The 18,434-nt window shown below is 46.8% G+C and overlaps 2 protein-coding genes and 1 long non-coding RNA gene across 25 annotated transcripts in view; 2 read left to right on the top strand and 1 right to left on the bottom strand.

Moving 5' to 3' along the window:
- The window catches only part of ZCWPW1 (zinc finger CW-type and PWWP domain containing 1), a 28,740-nt gene extending 14,709 nt beyond the window's left edge, over positions 1–14,031 (top strand). For 10 of the 18 annotated variants that reach the window (XM_058443431.1, XM_032756057.2, XM_058443480.1 and 7 more), the window contains 10 exons: positions 5,420–5,536; positions 6,262–6,385; positions 7,609–7,684; positions 8,109–8,213; positions 9,811–9,891; positions 10,662–10,728; positions 11,116–11,207; positions 12,323–12,383; positions 12,871–13,005; positions 13,547–14,031. In XM_058443431.1, coding sequence (XP_058299414.1) covers positions 5,420–5,536; positions 6,262–6,385; positions 7,609–7,684; positions 8,109–8,213; positions 9,811–9,891; positions 10,662–10,728; positions 11,116–11,207; positions 12,323–12,383; positions 12,871–13,005; positions 13,547–13,869 — 1,181 coding nt within the window. In that variant the 3' untranslated portion in view covers positions 13,870–14,031. The other 8 variants (XM_058443441.1, XM_032756055.2, XM_058443488.1 and 5 more) reach the window with 7 other exon arrangements.
- Positions 14,032–14,379: 348 nt separating this feature from the next.
- Positions 14,380–18,434, bottom strand: part of PILRA (paired immunoglobin like type 2 receptor alpha) — a 28,223-nt gene continuing 24,168 nt past the window's right edge. The window contains exons 4-7 of the mRNA XM_032756065.2: positions 16,965–16,998; positions 15,541–15,590; positions 15,269–15,300; positions 14,380–15,096 (exon numbers count right to left, since the gene is read on the bottom strand). Of these exons, the coding sequence (XP_032611956.1) occupies positions 14,974–15,096; positions 15,269–15,300; positions 15,541–15,590; positions 16,965–16,998 (239 nt within the window). The 3' untranslated portion in view covers positions 14,380–14,973. The remainder of the gene's footprint in view (positions 15,097–15,268; positions 15,301–15,540; positions 15,591–16,964; positions 16,999–18,434) is intronic.
- Positions 15,852–18,434, top strand: part of LOC116810945 (uncharacterized) — a 46,277-nt gene continuing 43,694 nt past the window's right edge. For all 6 annotated transcript variants that reach the window (XR_009214709.1, XR_009214706.1, XR_004370421.2 and 3 more), the window contains exon 1: positions 15,852–16,829. This is a non-coding gene — a long non-coding RNA (uncharacterized LOC116810945). The remainder of the gene's footprint in view (positions 16,830–18,434) is intronic.

The raw sequence follows: 18,434 nt of genomic DNA, 5'->3' as shown, positions 1-18,434 counted from the left end.
CCGGGTTCAAGTGATTCTCCTGCCTCAACCTCCCGAGTAGCTTGGACTACAGGCATGCGCCACCATGCCCAGCTAATTTTTGTATTTTTAGTAGAGACGGGGTTTCACCATGTTGGCCAGGATAGTCTCGATCTCTTGACCTTGTGATTTGCCCGCCTCAGCCTCCCAAAGTGTTGGGATTACAGGTGTAAGCCACCGTGCCTGGCCTGATAATGGTAAATTTTATGACAAGAAATAAAATAGATCATACAATATACTAGTATGTTCAAAAATTCAAAAATACCAAGGCAAGAGGATCACTTGAGACCAGGAGTTTGAGACCAGCTTGGGCAACACAGTGAGACCCTCATCTCTACAAGAAAAAAAAAAATTAGCTAGATGTGGTGGTAGTGCCTGTAGTCCTAGCCGTTCAAGAGGCTGAGGTGGAAGGATCTCTTGATCCCAGGAATTGGAGGCTGCAGTGAGCGATGATTGTGTCACTGCCCTCCAGCCTTGGTGACAGAGAAAGACCCTATCTCTAAAAAACTAAATAAATAGACAATAATCTAAACAGGCTTGTACCAAACAAAAACAAAAACCCCAAAACAAAACATAATACAAAAAGACAGAACAAGTTCCAAATTTAAGGAATGGTGGAATAAAAAGTTACTTAGTGTCTAATCTGTATGTGTACATATATGTGGTTTTGGTTGTGGAAGCATAATATAATTTGCACATACTTGGAAGAAAACTCCAGGACTATGCAGGCACCAAACAAGGTAGTTCAGGTCAATAAACCATTCCTCTTGTTATAATGACATAGTAACATAAGGCACTGAGGTATAAGTCTAATTTGAACAACCAGGTGGTCTGGAGTTCAGACTACCCAAAGGGAGTTTCCAGGTAGAGTCAAAAAGGAAACTAAAAGGTTTTTTCTTTTGGTTTTATGTGACTATATAAACTCAGGTGGGCTTGTTGAGAATTTTTGGGATACTGCAGACCCCACTGACCTGATCTCTGGTTAGCTCAAATAAATTGGTGTCATTAGATTTGTGTTGCTCTGTCTCCTGTACTTCTCAGAATTACTGCAAGGGGCCTGGCACAGTGGCTCACGCCTGTAATCTTGGCACTTTGGGAGGCTGAGGCAGGAAGCTTGCTTGAGTCCAGGATTCAAGACTAGCCTTGGTAACATAGTGAGACCCCCATCTCTATAAAAAAGAAAAAAAAAAGTGAATTTATATTAAAAAAGAAATGGAAAAAAAAGAATTACTGCATGGACTAGATCTTAGGCTGGCAGATGAGGGTTCACCCTCTAAGTGATTGTGAGTTGAATTGTGATTGTAGTGGATTTATCAGCCTCCTGCTATAAATAAACCATTCTTCCCGTTTCTTACAGTTGCCAAGGAGAGGTGAGTGCTCCTGAAGTAGGAAGGAGTATTTAATGAATACAGTTTGCATTAAGTACAGAGAAGGAAAAGAACAGTGTGTCATGAGAGGAAGTAAGATTGGGCTGGTCAGGGAGTGCATTTCTAAGGAAACAGTATTTCAGCTGAAACCTGAAGGCAGAGTAGAAGTTATCCAAGTGAAGAAAGAGTTTTAGGTAGGGTAAAGTGTGGTATGTTCCAGATACTAAAAGCCAGTGTGATTGCGGAGCTCAGAGAGCAAGGGGAGGCAAGTTGGGAACGTGGCTCTGGATGGCTGGAAAGAGGGAGGCAGTGGCTAGGTCAAAGACCATGTACAGAGTGAACATTTTATCGTAAGTGCAGGGGGAAGCCACTGGTGGGTTTTAACCAGGGAAGTGACATCTTCAAATTAATGTTTTAAAAGGATCCTTTGGTGAGTAATTGGAGATGGAGTATGGGGAGAAGACAAGAATAGACCAGTTAAGAAGTTAGTATTAGGATTAGGTATTAGACTTCGATTAAGATGATGGCTGAGCACAGTGGTTTACACCTGTAATCCCAGCACTTTGGAAGGCAGAGGCAGGAAGATCACTTGAGCCCAGGAGTTTGAGGTTGCAGTGAGCTATGTTCATACCACATCACTCCAGCCTGGGTAACAGAGCAAGACCCTGTCTCAAAAAATATATATATTTTAAAAATAAGGCCAGGCGCGGTGGCTCACGCCTGTAATTCCAGCACTTTGGGAGGCCGAGGCGAGTGGATCACGAGGTCAGGAGATCGAGACCATCCTGGCTAACATGGTGAAACCCCGTCTCTACTAAAAATGCAAAAAATTAGCCGTGCGTGGTAGTGGGCGCCTGTAGTCCCAGCTACTCGGGAGGCTGAGGCAGGAGAATGGCGTGAACCCAGGAGGCGGAGCTTGCAGTGAGCAGAGATCATGCCACTGCACTCCAGCCTGGGCGACAGAGCGAGACTCCATCTCAAAAAAAAAAAAAAAGATAAAAATAAAAAATAAAATGGATTAGGATGATGAAAGTAGAGAAAGAAAAGTGGATGGTTTTAAGGTATGTTTTGGAGGTAAAATTGTTAGAAGTTGGTAATGAATTAGATATTGGAAGGTTGGAGCAGGAGAAGGTATGTCAAGGATGATGGGTTTCTGGCTTGAACAGTTACGTGAAGGGAGATGGGAAAGAGCGGAGGAAGAAAAAATTTGTAGGATAAGATCAAGCATTCAGGTTTGGGTACATTTAGGTTTGAGATCCTTGTGAGACATCCAAATAGAGATGTCAAAGAGCAAGGTGGCTTAGGAATCTCGAGCTCAGAACAGAGGCTGTAAGTAGACAGCTGTGTTCTGTCAGGTATGAAAATGGATTTCAAAGCCATGGGAATGGGTGAGCTTGCCTCAGGAGAAAGTATATCATGGGGAGAGAAGGCCCATGATTGGGCTTTGGGACCCCTCACATTTAGAGATTGAAGAACGAAGAGAACCCAGCAAAGGAGACTGAGGGGGAAGCTGCCAGTAAAATCAGGGGGAGGGGGACAGGAGAATGAGACATCACAGAACCCAGGAAACTAGTGTTTCAAGAATGAGTGGTCAAGTGAAATCCTCTTAACATGTGTCTGTGACATCAGTCTTCATTATCATAGAGCCACATCCGGGCATCAGTTTTCCAGAGCACATTATCTTCTCCTTTAGGTTACTTGAAACTTTTAAAAAAGTACAATGTTCTTGTCAAAAATATTATTCCAAGCCATAAATTTCCAGTTCAATATCATTATAGTGATTTTTTCCTACTCGTTTTCTTATGAGTACTCATTCCTTTCACAGCTAACAACTTGTATTATTATTGATCTGTATTAATTTATATGACTCCTGGCCTCTCCTCCTACTCTTTTTTTCTAGTCTTGCTAGCTCACCTCTGTAAACATCCAAAACCACTATTGGCAACTGTCATTTCAGACTAACATATTAGTCCCAACCAGTACTTTGTTTTTCAAGATAAGGTAATTGAGGCTGGGCATGGTGGCTCACCCCTGTAATCCCAGCACTTTGGCAGGCTGAGGAGGGTGGATCACTTGAGCCCAGGAGTTCAAGACCAGCCTGGGCAACATGGCGAAACCCCGCCTCTACCAATAAATACAAAAAATTTGCTGGGTGTAGTGGTGCATGCCTGTAGTCCCAGCTACTTGGGAGGCTGAAGTGGGAGGATCACTTGAACCTGGGAAGTGGAGGCTGCAGTGACCCGTGATTGTGCCACTGCACTTCAGCCTGGGCAACAGAGCGAGACTGTTTCAAAAAAAAAAAAAAAGTAATTGCGAAAGTGATCTCTTATATGTGATATTTTGAAAGGATCCAAATGCAAGTCGCCTTCTTTTCTGAGGGATGATTCTGGAGGGATGGGATTAGGAGCCATCCCTTATGATCAGGTATTTAAGGTAAAATTTGGCAGTGGGAGAGAGTGAACTTACTAGAGAAATATGTTGGTTGATAATGTTAAATAGTGAATATATAGCGATACCTATGTGTCTGTTATGTGATTTTTCTCTGTCAACTCAATTGCTTGAGTGTAGGCTCAGAAAAGGTGGAGAGGGTTCATTCCGGTTGGTGTTTTGCCATCTGGGTGGGAAGAAGGACAGTGGGAAAGGGAGCTGAAGGTGTCTACAGGAGAATCCAAATAAATGTCAAGTAATCAAACCAGAGTGGAACAGAGTGAAGAATGGAAATTGCTTCCATATGGAGAGGATGGTAGTGGGCAGTGGGTTGGAGAGCTAGATAAAATGAAAGTTGCTATAGGAGTCTTTGAGCAAGTGAGGTGGAAGATGGGGCATTTTTGTAGAGAGGATGTTTGGATAAGTGGCTCAGAGGGTGTGCAGTTCCTGCAGATGACTGGGTGGGGCATGCAGGAGTAGGAGTGGGTTCCAGAGGTGATATGAAGAAAAAAGTCAAGGGACTGAAATAATGGGGTGCTGTATGAGGAGTTCCTGTGGATGTAGAGGTCATTTGGAATGAAGGCAGGAGGTGGAGAGAAGACTGAATCAGATGCCAGCATCTCTACAAGGGAGATGAGAGGTAAGGATAGTCCCATGGCATAGACCTCAAGGGAGGAAGGGTTTTTATAAGAGTTGGGGAGTAGTAGCAATGGGGTAATGATAATGCCAGCCTGACTTTCTGTCTCAAGAGACATGGGGAGTGTGAGAGGAACTGACTCCACTTACAGGGTTGCAGGTGGGGGTGGTTTAGGTGGGGCAGTGTCATTAGTGGGTCTCCAGGCTTCAAAAAGGAGATAGAAGTTCAGATTTGAGGTTAAGGATATGTGGACTTTGGTTGCTCGAGTCAGTGGAGTTTCCAAGACCACAATGGAAGAGTTTTGGTGGGAGAGAGGAGAGGCTGAGGGACATGGGTCAGCTTAGGAGAGGTGGGGGTCTGGAAGGTAATGGATAAAAGGAAGGCTTGGCCTTTGAGCAGGGCCTAAAGTTAATAGTTGATGGAGAAGTGATAGGCTTAGACCTGTGTCTTTTGGAGAAGAGTGAACTCAGACGCTGTTGGTCCTAAAGTTTGCAACTTGGTGATTTGGTGACAGGTAAATCAGTTGAGATTTGGATGAGAACTCTGGATGTTGTGCACAAAAGAGATGCAGCTTAGCCCTTCAAAAGAACTTTTCAGTAGTGTCATGCCAGCAGAGAACAAGGCACTATCTGGAAAGATGCCTTGTTCTTTAATTTAAGAACTGTCAATACAAGAAACATTCCTTTCAGCCTTGGGGCAGGGAGACATGGTAGCCTAGTACAGGAAAAATCAGGGCATGAGACTTCGGTTCTAAGTTCAGCTCTATCACCAAGTTAGCTAATCCTCAGCAAGCCAGTTACCTCTTTGAGCCTTGGTTTCCCACTTATAAGTCAGGGATCAGGCTGGTTGATCTCTAATGTCTCTCTGGCTATGTCATTCTGGGAGTTGGGAGGGTTATCGTGATTTTAGTTGGAATAAAGAAGGAAGAGCATATTTTTAAGTCTCTTATTTCATTATTTTCCTCTCACAGGTCAATGTCTGGTCTGGGTCCAGTGTTCCTTCCCAAACTGTGGGAAATGGAGGCGGCTGTGTGGGAACATTGACCCCTCAGTTCTCCCAGATAATTGGTCCTGTGATCAGAACACAGGTAGAAAAGACCGGAAATGTTTTCATTCACGTTTTATTGTTCCTCCTTTTCTTTCTCTGCACTTATCCTTTAGATTAAATACTACATAAATATAGTTAGCACTTAGTGGATCCTTGTAGTGCTTGGGAGAGAGGAAGGATCTGCCTCTAATATGGAGATGAATCTGGGCAGAAAAGGCTGGAGGAAGATGCCCTGCAAAGTGATCTTGTTGAGGAGGGGCCTGGAATCTAAATACATGAGCATTGGTCTGCCCCTGTCAATCCTGATTAAAATATTGATATCGGGTTGGTGGATAGGGAGGGATATAGGATATATGGGGGAAAACAGACGAGAGAGATCTGGTGTGCTTAGAATTGTAGGATGTTTGAAACTAGTTGGAAGAGATGATGATGATCTTGTCCAGCCCGATTATTTTACAGATGAGAAAACAGAGTCTCAGAGAAATTATTCTCATGGTGCTCCATAGACAGCACAGTCAGACACGCGGGCATGTAAGCAGGAGTGTGGAATCTCTTTCTAGGGTATGAGGAGGCAGCATTCCTACTTCCGCTGGTTCCCCTGCATTTCCTCCATGGGTCTTTATTCTTCCTCAGTGCTGATCCCCCAGGTGCCCCTTTGGTCCCACCTGCTGCATATACCAATTTCCTTCTTGTCCTCTCCCGAGCCCTCATCCAGCTTTCTCTTTATGAGTCTCTTCCTGTCCCTTCATTCCTTCTCTCTTTCAGCAGATGTGCAGTATAATCGCTGTGATATTCCTGAGGAGACCTGGACAGGGCTTGAGAGTGATGTGGCCTATGCCTCCTACATCCCAGGATCCATCATCTGGGCCAAGCAATACGGTTACCCCTGGTAGGGCATTATGACACAGAGCATCCTTCACAAACTTGGGAGAGGTAGATTCAAGCAGGGGTGGAAGAAAATGGAAAACATCTGTAATTGAAATGATTCTGGCCTTAGAAAGAGCATGGGGTGAGAGAAAAGATAAAGTACCAAGCCTGGAGGCTTTGAAAGAGTGTATTTTCTGGAGGTTTCAGCATGGAGGTGATAGCTCCCTGGAAAAAAAGGGTCTGATAGTGCTACCCCAACTGGTAGAAAGAAGAGGGTGGATCTGAGGCATTTAAAAATATTGAGATTGGCCAGGCACAATGGCTCACGCCTGTAATCCCAGCACTTTGGGAGGCCAAGGCGGGCAGATCACCTGAGACCCCAAGTTTGAGACCAGCCTGACCAACATGGTGAAATCCCATCCCTACTAAAAATAGAAAAATTAGCCAGACGTGGTGGTGCATGCCTGTAGTCCCAGCTACTCAGGACGCTGAGGCAGAAGAATCGCTTGAACCTAGGAGGCAGAGGTTGCAGTGAGCCAAGATTGCACCACTGCACTCCAGTCTGGGCGACAGAGTGAGTCACCATCTCAAAAATAAATAAAAATATTGAGATTGAGAGAGACAAAGTAAAGGGAACAAGGAAAAGTGGGATAGTCTCTTCTTTGGAGATGTCCCTAGTGGAAGATTTTGTTCTTAGGATTGTGGATATCTCAGAAGGGTAAGATACCTTCACTAGGTGTATTCTGAGCTCCTGTGTGCATCGATGGAAGTCACTTTCTCATCTGAGTCATTCAGTAGTGACCACTAGAGGGGGCTGATGGGAGGGGAATCTATTTTTTGGATCCTTTTTTTTGCAAAGCTGAGCTGAGCGCAGTGACTCAGGCTTGTAATCCCAGCACTTTGGGAGGTTGAGGTGGGAGATTGCTTGAACCCAGGAGTTTGAGATCAGTCCTGGCTATGTAGTGAGACCCCATCTCTGCAAAAAATAAACAGCTGGGTGTGGTGGCATGTGCCTGTAGTCCCAGCTACTCAGGAGGCTGAGGTGGGAGGATCACTTGCGCCTGGGAAATCGAAGCTGCAATGAGCCATGGTTGTAACACTGCACTCCAGCCTGGGCGACAGAGTGAGACCTTGTCTCAGAAAAAAAATCATACTGCTCTTTTCTGTGCATGTACATTGATGAGGTTGTGTTCTGTTCATCTAACCCCTTCTCTTCTGTCCCTTACACCCAACTATCTTCTCCAGGTGGCCTGGCATGATAGAATCTGATCCTGACTTAGGGGAATATTTTCTTTTTACTTCCCATCTTGATTCCCTGCCGGTGAGTTTCCTGGTTCAGGGTAAGAAGGAGCTCAGGCCAAAGTAATGAACAAATCCATCCTCACAGACGTACAGATAAGAGACATGGACATAGCCAGCAGACACAAGTGAAAACAGACAATTAGGATGACAAACACAGAGATAAGTGCTCACACATATAATAGAAACAAACTTGTATCTAATTAAATATTTACCCACTGTCAGGGCATTAGTGGTTTTGATAAATATGCTTTGGCTAGGATTCCTGAGGTTAGTATGGAAGAACAATTGGAACAAGGGTAGGGTAGATGAGTCAGACTTTGAGGGAGCATGTGAGGCCCAGCACCTCCTTCTAGGTGAATTCCCATTCTCCCCATCTGTTCTGGCTAGAGGAGAAAAGCAGGGAGCAGGACAGGAGTCCATAACAGGATCATCTTTTATTTCAGTCTAAGTACCACGTGACATTTTTTGGAGAAACAGTTTCTCGTGCATGGATCCCAGTCAACATGCTAAAGAACTTCCAGGAGCTGTCCCTGGAGCTATCAGTCATGGTGAGCACATCTTGGGGTTCTGTTGTGATACAGAGAAAACAAAATCTTCCTTTTATTAAACCTCATTTTCTCCCAGGGTAAGCCATGTCGGGAGAAAGTTCTGTGTCTGACCAGGTGTGCCAAGGGTGAGGTAATTCATGAACGACTCTTCTTGCTCCCAGGACTGCAGCAGGGCAATTATTTTTTTTCAGTCTCCTTCCCTGCCTACAGATTGGGGGCCATTTTGAAGATGAGGTTTTTCTACAGTTTAGCCAAAGCAAGTGTGGCAGAAATGAGGGCACAGATTAACTCAGGATTTCTCAGTCTCAGCACTATTGGCATTTCGGGCGAGATAATTTTTGGTTGTGGAGGGCTGTCCTGTGCATCGTGGGATGTTTAGCAACATCCCTAGGCTCCAGCGGCATCTAACCAAGCAGCCCCCACCTCCACCCTGCCCGTGGTTGTGACAACCAAAAAATTATCTCCAGCCATTGCCAGGTGCCTTCTGGGGGCACAGTCTACCCAGTTGAGAACCACTGGATTAGCACCATCATATTTCCTCCCTGTAGTCACTTTGGGTTTGACCAGCCTTGCAATTGAGCAGAGGCTCAGTGGCTCAGGGGCCTTAGAAAATCAAGCAATGAGTATTAAATCAAACAGCTGGATCTAAAGAAACTTGTCAGAAGCTTCAAAGTGAAATCACCTGGGCTCCTATAATCCTCTTTTCAAATTTCCATGGGATTCACTTTGGAGAGGACACCAAAATGTTGGTTGAAAATATTGCTAGGGCCAGGTGTGCTGGCTCACACCTGTAATCCCAGCACTTTGGGAGGCCGAGGTGGGCAGATCGCCTGAGCTCAGGAGTTTGAGACCACCCGGGCAACATGGTGAAACCCCGTCTCTACTAAAATACAACAAATTTGCTGGGCATGGTGGTGTGTGCCTGTAGTCCCAGCAGGAGGCTGAGGCACAAGAATTGCTTGAACCAGGGAGGTGGAGGATGCAGTGAGCTGAGATCACACCACTGCACTCCAGCCTGGGTGACAAAGTGAGACTCTGTCTCCAAACATATACATATATATAGTTAGGAATTGGTGAGACGCCTATTAGACGGAAGGGGGGTGTTATGTCTGATCCCTAAATATTAAGAATAGGAGTATCGTATCAATACTAGGAACTGGAAATAAATGTTGTAGTCAAAGAGAATGTCAGATGGGTAGCAGTATGCTGGGGTCACTTCTCTAATATTTATTAGCGACTCTAATCTTTTTTTTCTTTTCTTTTTGAGATGGAGTCTCGCTCTGTCCCCCAGGTTGGAGTTCAGTGGCGTGATCTCGGCTCACTGCAAACTCTGCCTCCCGGGTTCAAGCAGTTCTCTGCCTCACCCTCCCGAGGAGCTGGGGTTACAGGCGCCCGCCACCATGTCCAACTAATTTTTGTATTTTTAGTAGAGACAGGGTTTCACCATCTTGTCCAGGCTGGTGTTGAACTCCTGACCTCGTGATCTACCTGACTCGGCCTCCCAAAGTGCTGGGATTACAGGTGTGAGCCACCACACCTGGCCATGACTGTAATCTTTAAGTCAATATTTATCATCGGCTCTAATCTTCCATTTCAGAAAAAGCGCAGAAATGACTGCAGCCAGAAACTGGGGGTGGCCCTGATGATGGCTCAAGAGGCAGAACAGATCAGCATTCAGGTGGGAGGGTGTTCAGACCACACCCATTCCTTCCCCTACTCTTGGACAAGGGGGATTCTTTCTCAGTCCAGACAAAGATGGTTTGTGCTAGGGGCCATCCTACCTCTATATTTCACTTCAGGTTTCAGATATAAGTGCCCTAACCTCTCTTTTCTGTGGAGTCAGTTTTTATGCTCAAATTCTGTTGGTGGGGGTGGGATGGAGAGTAAAAAACAGTGAATATTTCCCCTCCAAATTTCCCTTATTTGTTGAATTAGAAACAAACTGGAAATAGAGATTATAATTAGTTAATCTCCATAAAAAGTCAGATAAGCCTAATGTGTAATTTCAAGTGAAAATAGTATGGAAAATGAGGGCTGGGCGGGGGGTTCACGCCTGTAATCCTAGCACTTTGGGAGGCCAAGGCGGGTGTATCCATTGAGTCCAGGAGTTCAAGACCAGCCTAGGCAACACGGCAAAACCCCATCTCTACAAAAAATACAAAATTAGCCAGGCATAGTGGTGCATGCCTGCAGTCCCACGTACTTGGGAGGCTAAGGCAAGAGGATCATTTGAGCCAGGGATAGGGAGGTTGCAGTGAGTAAAGATTGTACCACTGCACTCCAGCCTGGGTGACAGAGCAAGACCCTGTCTCTCAAAAATAATGATAATAATAATTTTGGTATGGAAAATGAATCAGAATTTCATCATAACTAAATTCCAGAAGACAGAAAGCAAAAGCTGCCCCTGAGAGGGTAGTGGATGATGCTTTTGTTTCTTGGTTCCATTAGGAACGGGTTAACTTGTTTGGTTTCTGGAGCCGATTCAACGGATCTAACAGTAATGGGGAAAGAAAAGGTAGGATAAATGGAAGTTGAGGACTGGAGAAGGATGGGAGGGATTCCTTCATGAGGGCAGCAACCCATGTTTTTCTTTATTTTATATTCTCTATCATCAAGCTAATTCTGGATTCTTTAATAGGAGGCTCTTGTGAATGTCATTGACCCAGTATCCAGGATGGATGGGCAGATGAGAGAGGAATGGGAGAAACAGGATGGGGAGGGAGGGTGTATTGAATAGTGATGGACTTGAAAATGGTGGAAATCTGGGATCACATTTTATGGCGAAAATACCACTTGTACACAAAAGGCACAGTTAGAAGACAGATTCTCTGTGATACAGCTTCATTAACTCACTATTTTATAGTATGAATGATTTAGCCTTTCCTTCCTTTTCCTGTTCTAGACTTACAGCTCTCTGGTTTGAACAGCCCAGGATCCTGCTTGGAGAAAAAGGAGAAGGAGGAAGAGTTAGAAAAGGAGGAAGGAGAGAAAACAGTAAGATTAGCTTTAATTTCAGTTTTTATTTTTATAGAGATGGAGTTTCACCAGGTTGCCCAGGCTGGTCTCAAACTCCTGGACTTAGGCAATCCTCCCACCTCAGCCTTCCAAAGTGCCGGGATTACAGGCATGAGCCACCACACCTGGCCAAGATTAGCTTTAAAAATTGTTTAGATGGCTGGGTGCGGTGGCTCACGCCTGTAATCCCAGCACTTTGGGAGGCCGAGGCAAGCAGATCACGAGGTCAGGAGATCGAGACCATCCTGGCTAACACGGTGAAACCCCGTCTCTACTAAAAATACAAAAAATTAGCCGGGCATTGTGGTGGGCGCCTATAGTCCCAGCTATTCGGGAGGCTGAGGTAGGAGAATCGCTTGAACCCGGGAGGCGGAACTTGCAGTGAGCCGAGATTGCGCCACTGCACTCCAGCCTGGGCGACAGAGCGAGACTCCCTCTCAAAAAAAAAAAAAAATTGTTTAGACAAGGATCTTGGGGTTTCCTTTTAGGAGCTTCCTGTAAGGATCTCGTTAGAATGGACTTACATTTACTAAGGAGCTATCCTGCCCCTGCCTTGAGGGAGCCCCGATTGTTGGATATTTGGGGGTTTCTAGGTCTCTTCTTTCCTCTTTATTCTCTAATTTCCCACATCTCTAGGAACTTCTTTCTTGAGTATAATCTCAGTTCCTACTGTATTTATTTGACTGTTCGAGGAGCAATTCAGAGAATACCAGTTGTTTCTTTCCACTCCTTTATCCCCTATGTGGACATGGAGAATTTTCATTCACTTGTTTTCTTAGCATCTCTTTTCCAGGTATAGGAAATATATATTTTCACTTTTTCTTCTAATTTTTAATTTAGCAATTTTTATCATACTCGTGGCCTAGCTTTATTTCCTTCTTTTATGCCTAAAGCCTTGCCTTGATGAATACCAACAGATTGGGAAAGTCACCACACATTTTTCTCCATGTTGCCATAAATTTAAACAATATCACGCTCACAGAAGCTACTTTGATTCCCCAAAGCCCACCTGTCATTCTGTAGCATCCTTCTCTATTAAAAACAGCTAGGGGCCTTAATTTATCATTTTTTTAAACTTTCTCTCCCATCCTCAGGACCCAATTTTGTCCATTCGTAAGCGAGTCAAAATACAGACCCAAAAAACCAAACCAAGAGGTAAGCAAGCCAGCTGGAAATGGGGCACAACCCACAGTTAAGGCAGGGAAGTGGTAGAGAGGGAGCCTGCAGGTAGCTGGACCTCACTGCCCATCTCAGTGCCAGGACCTGAGAAAACAGGCAACATTCACCCATAGTGTCAGTGGGGAGCTGGAACCCCTTTGCTTCTCTGTACTGAATTATAAAATCTGAGGTGAAAGATGGAAGGTTTTAATTTCTTAGCCAAGAAGGATGGCTTCCTGGAGAAGGTGGACTCTGTGGAGAACTGTAAAGAGAAGATCCAGGGGATAAAAGAAAAAGAGAATTGCGGGGGAAAGATGTTGAAAAGAGCCAGAGGCCACCAGGAGAACTCACTAGATGGAGACTGAGCAGAAGATGGTGGGGCAGGGCAGAGACTCAATGTGCAGTGTCCATCTGCCCTTGCCGAGCTGTCATTTAGAAAGAAATAAACTCATTTCCCTCACGGCTGGGCTTGGGGGTGATGCAGGCACAGCAGATGGCCGAGGGAGGACACTGCAGAGGAAGATAATGAAGAGATCTCTGGGCATGAAATCCACAGCTCCTCCTGCACCCAGAATGGGAAGGAAAGAAGGCCAAGGGAATTCAGATTCTGACCAGCCAGGTAAGGCTCAAGGCCTGGGAAAAACTAAGGGGAATGAGGTGCCTGTCGGTATCTCCCCTCCCTGAATCATTTCTTAACCATTTTACAGCTTTTCATTACTTTACAGAATGAATGAAAATTAGAATGAAAGAACATCTCGGCCTGCACCCAGCACACACTATAGAAACAGAATGATTCCTGATTTGATTTGGCCCAGGGGCAGGAGAATGGTAGAAGAGAAGTAACACTTAATCAGTATTGCCAAGGGCTGGCTAAAGAGATACTTTCGCGCCTGCTCCTTTAAATTTTTTTCAATAGCTTTCTCACTGGATATTCCCATTTTAGATATTAGAAAACAGACTCAAAGGATTTAAAAAGTGCTCAAGGCTGGTGACTAGCATAGGGCAGACGGCTTGACTCTCTTTCTGATCCCAAAGTCCATATTCTTTGTATTGAGAAAGGTCATCTTTTCCAGAGATTTCTTGGAAATAGAGATTTAGGAGTTTGACTTATAAAAGGTAAGAACAGGCTGACCTAATAGGACTCTTGGCTTCTCATTTAGGCCCTAAGAAAAAATTTAAAGCTCCCCAGAGCAAGGCCTTGGCAGCCAGCTTTTCAGAGGGAAAAGAAGTTAGAACAGTGCCAAAGAACCTGGGCCTATCAGTGTGTAAGGGGGCCTGCCCCTCATCTGCGAAAGAAGAGCCCAGACCCCAGGAACCCCTGACCCAGGAGTCTGGAAGTATCCCCCTTGAGGACGAAGCCTCCGGTGACCTGGACCTGGAGCAACTCATGGAAGATGTTGGGAGAGAGCTGGGGCAGAGCGGGGAGCTGCAGCACAGCAACAGTGATGGCGAGGACTTCCCCGTGGCGCTGTTTGGGAAGTAGCTGGTGCTCCTGTGCTCCCTCCTTTTCTCCCTTCTCTGGGGCGCAGGAGGAAGAAGTTGCTAAGTGCTGGAGCTGTTCGTTGGCCATGAGGTTCAAGTGTGTGTGGTGCAGTTTCTGTGTTAATAAAGCAGGTTATGGTCGACTGGCTTGGCTGGTCTCTAACTGCCCCCTGTTGGCTGCTCTCCCTCCTCTGTGTCACTGTGGCACGTCACTGCATCTGGCGGGAGCCTGCACAGTGCAGGCATCTGGGGAAGGCAGTGAGACCTGAGTCCTGAGAGGACATCGAGAAGGGCAGATCTGGGTTCAAATCCGGGCTCGGCTCCTCACTAGCTACCTCCGTGGCCTGGGGAGAAGCATGTTCACCATCCTGGTTCTGCTCTTCATCTTCCAGCAAGTGCATCCTCTACCTTATAGGGTTGTGAATTATGTCAAATGAGGCAATGCTGTCATTGTCACCATAGGGAAGATTGTGATCAGATTTGAGGACAGGCTTTGGGTTTGGGCTGGCTACCAAGGTTTAGGGGCTTATGTTCCCTGGCTCAAGGAAGTCACTAAAAAAAGTACTAGAGGAAGGGTCTTGGGTGTGAGTTCTCTGTTAGAGTTCATTTTCAGTGGGAGGGACAGGAGTTGAAGGTGATGTCAGTTTTCTCCTTACATTCAGGTAAGTTTTGGGGGTACTTTTATGGGCCAAGGCTGGGAAGGTGAAGAGGAAGTTAGAGTAGATGGCTCTCTTTCTGTCAGTTCTCTGGCTGGCCTCTGAGTCATCTGTGTGGCCTTGGTTATTGTTGGAAGCTGTGGCCCTTTCTATTGGATGCGTAGTGTACTCTAAGAAGGTCATTGTGCAGTCTTATTTTTACTTGTTTCTCTTTGTACTTGAATGGATGCAGATTTTAAAAAATAGTTTTGAAGACAGTCTTTTTAAATTTGTTACTTTATTGTTAATATATATTTTTAACTAGAGATGGCATCTCGCTCCATTATCAAAGCTGGCCCTGAACTCCTGGGCTCACTTGATTCTGCCTCAGGCTTCAGAGTAGCTGGGATTAGAGGTGTGCGCCACTGTACCTGGCCTCACCATTCAGTCTTGAGAGGGCTGTCCATTGGTTAGGCCTTTAAAACAGAGTACAGGGTCTCATTCTGGGGGCTCTTGAGGGGATGGTGGCTGGGAGGTGCTCTGGGTGAGGTGGAGCTGGAGAGGGCAAGGGAGGCATAGACGATGCCGTCGTCCTGGGCGAGAACCCAGAGAGAAAGGGTTAGACAGTGGAGACGGAGCTGTCCCCATTTTAGCGGCAAGCCTACAGTTTGACTCTTCTGCCCACACCACACTCCCCCTCTCCCTTCCACCCCACCTTCTCCAGGCTTCTCTTTAATTCCTTCAGGCCCTGGTCTGAATGCTTACCTTGGGATTTAGCTTGGGATCTGTATTTTGTCCTAGGAATAAAAAGCAAGGTATGCCAAGGTCAGGTGATGTGACAGCCAGGGGAGATAGATGGGCAGGGGGCTCTAGGAGTGAGGTTATCTGCTAGGTCAGGGCCAGGGTCACGTGAGGGCAAGGGGTGAGGAATGGAAAGAAGAAAATACTGAGAGGGGCACGGACCCAGGTAGGGGGTATTTGGGGAAACAGGAAGGGCCAGGGGTAGAAACTGGGGAAGGATGGTGGTAAGGACTCACCTTCATTCCTGATATTCTCATATGGCTCCTCTGTGTTTTGGAAGGGTTCCCTGTATGGGAACAAGAGGACGGGAAATATGTTAGAGGCTGGGCATTTTAAGATGTGGGCTGGGTTGTGGCACCTGTAATCCTAGCACTTTGGGAGACTGAGGCAGGTGGCCATTGCTTGAGTCCAGGAGTACAAGACCAGCCTGGGCAACATAGTGAGACCCTGTCTCTACAATAACTACAAAAACTAGCCAGACGTAGTGGTGTGCGCCTGTGGTCGCAGCCCCTCAGGAGGCTGAGGTGGGAGGACCTCTTGAGCCCAGGAGTTCAAGGCTGTGAGCTATGATTGCGCCACTGCACTCCAGCCTGGGTGACAGAGCGGTACCCTCTCTCAAAAAAAAAAATTTTTTTTGAAAAAAGAGTTATGACACGTGTTGGGGCTGGTTCTCTGGGGGAGTGCTCTGAAACCTGCCCACCCTGCTCAGGATGGGTGTGATGGTTTTAGACTCAGAGGAGGCTGCTTGGAAGAGGAATTAGGGGCAATCTGTGTGTGGCCCAGCAGAGGTCCCTCGGTGCTCAGTGAGTTGGGTTCTTCTAGAGAAGCTGCTCGTATGAGAGAGGAACACAGAGAATAAAAATAGGAAAGGTCAATCCTTGCTTTCTCTCTGCTGGTGCTGCCCTGGCTAAAACTGGGAGAAGCAAACCAATTGCGTGAATTTCAGGTCTTCCGATCAGGGGCTCAGGCTGGGTGAATGGATGGAGAAGGGTGGGGGACAGGAGAAGGGCAGCTGGCAAAAGCCAGCGCAGGAGAAAGGGCAGGGGTGAGGCTTTCTTCCAGCAGGAGACCTACAGCCATGGAAAGGAGGGGCCGGAGGAGAGGAAAGAGAGGTGGGAGGGTGGAGAGGAAGAGCCCGGAAAAAGGAAAAGTGAGGCCCTAGCCTGGAGAGGGGAGCGAGGCAGAGGCTGGTGAGTCCCTCCTGAGCAAACACAGGCAGGGAGAGGAGCTGGAGGCAGAGGAAGCCTGGAGCTCCCCCGCACATTCAGCAGGGGATCAGGACAGATTGAACAGAGAGCAGGCAATATGGAAAAGCTGGAAGATCCAGGCTGAGAGGAAGGAGGTAAAGAGCAGGAAAAGCTTAGTAACACCAGGAAAGGCAGGCAGAGGGCACAGATGGGCACTCCAGAAAAGAGATTCTTGAGTGTTTGTGCTGGAACCTGGAGTCCACTAGTCTAGTATTTAGGGGACAGAAAGCCCAAGGTCAAGAGCCTGGCCCCTAGAGGACAAAGGAGAAAGAGGATGGGTAAGTTGGGGATGCAACAACGGCCGTGGCAGGCTGGGTTTGTGGGGTTCTTAGTGGCACACTCCTTGTTTCCCAAACCAGCCCACTGTCTGCACATGCACCCCCCAACCCACCCTGGGGAGGCCCAGCACTCACCTGGCTGGGGTTGTGGCTTTAGTCTGCTGCTGACCTGTAGGGGGACCAACAGTGAGTCAGGGTGGCATCCGGGTGATGGCAGTCTCCATCCCACCTTCTCTGCTGCGCCTTAGGCTGAGGCCCTCCTTAGAGGGACCAGAGCAGCAGAGCTGCTCCACCCAAACCCATCAGGAATGGCCTGGGACTCAGCCGGCACCCTGAGGTCCCCACCTGTCCTCCCTGTTGTCCTCCACATCACCTCCTAAGACCCCCTCACCCTGACCCCCTCCCTTGGTTTCTTTCTCTCTTGAGCTCTCTGCTCAGCCCCAACCTGGCTCCCTCCACCGCTGGGCCCTCGCCCAGTCACTTCTCCCCTCCCTTCCCCTTCCCTTGACATTGGCACCCCGCCCCCACTCCCTCCAGGTCCTCAGGGAGACCGCACCTGTGCTTTCCTTCTGGGTGGCGGCTATGTCTGCCCTCCAGCCTTGGGAGCCTCGTGCTTGGGACTCATATTTGTGGCTGTTCAAGTTCTGTTGCCACCACTAGGCTTCCCCTCCCCTCTGGCTGGTCCCACCCTGAATCCTCTGCTGCCTCTCCCACTGTGCCCTGCACCTCCCATCCCCCTGGCATCCTTGCAGTGTTTCCCAAGCACTGGGCTTCTGGTCCACAGACATCCCCTCCTCCATCCAGCCTCCTCCCAGGAGGGCTCCACGTCTACAGAGACACCCTCTGAACCCAGGCCTCGAGGTACCCCTCAACTCCAGGGACCTCCCCTTCCACTTCTACAGGACTTTTTTTTTTTTTTTTTTATGTTGAGACTGGGAACTCTGAAATATTAATTGCTAGTATCATTTCCATGCTGCAACTTTCTTTCCAGCACTCTTCTGTCCCTCTGTTTTTTTCCCTCTCTTTAGGTTATATTTTATTTTACTTATGGTAAAAAAAAAAAAAAAAAAAAAGCTAGAATTCACTTTTAACCACGTGTACAGTTCAGTAGTGTTAAGTATATTCACACTGTTGTGAAACATCTGCAGGACCTTTTCATCTTGCAAAACTGAAACGATTTTAAAGAACCCCCACTCCCTCCTCCCTGCAGCTTCTGATAGCCACCATTCTACTTTCTGTTCCTATTAATTTCATATCTCTAGGCACCACCGAAAAGTGGAATCATACAATATTTGTCATTTTGTGACTGCCTTATTTCACCTAGCATAATGTCTTCCAGTTTCGTTTATACTGTAGTCTGTGTCAGAATTTCTTTCTTTTTCTTTTTTTTTTTGAGACAGTTTCTTTTTTTTTTTTTGAGACAGAATCTCACTCTGTCTCCCAGGCTGGAGTGCAGTGGCACAATCTCGGCTCACTGCAAGCTCCGCCTCCCGGGTTCACGCCATTCTCCTGCCTCAGCCTCTCCGAGCGGGACTACAGGTGCCCGCCACCACGCCCAGCTAATTTTTTTGTATTTTTAGTAGAGATGGGGTTTCACCATGGTCT

This window comes from Hylobates moloch, unplaced genomic scaffold, assembly GCF_009828535.3.
Source record: "Hylobates moloch isolate HMO894 unplaced genomic scaffold, HMol_V3 SCAFFOLD_1, whole genome shotgun sequence".
NCBI classification, from domain to species: domain Eukaryota; kingdom Metazoa; phylum Chordata; class Mammalia; order Primates; family Hylobatidae; genus Hylobates; species Hylobates moloch.
Note: the sequence above shows the minus strand (reverse complement) of the source record. Positions and strands in the feature narration are given on the sequence as shown.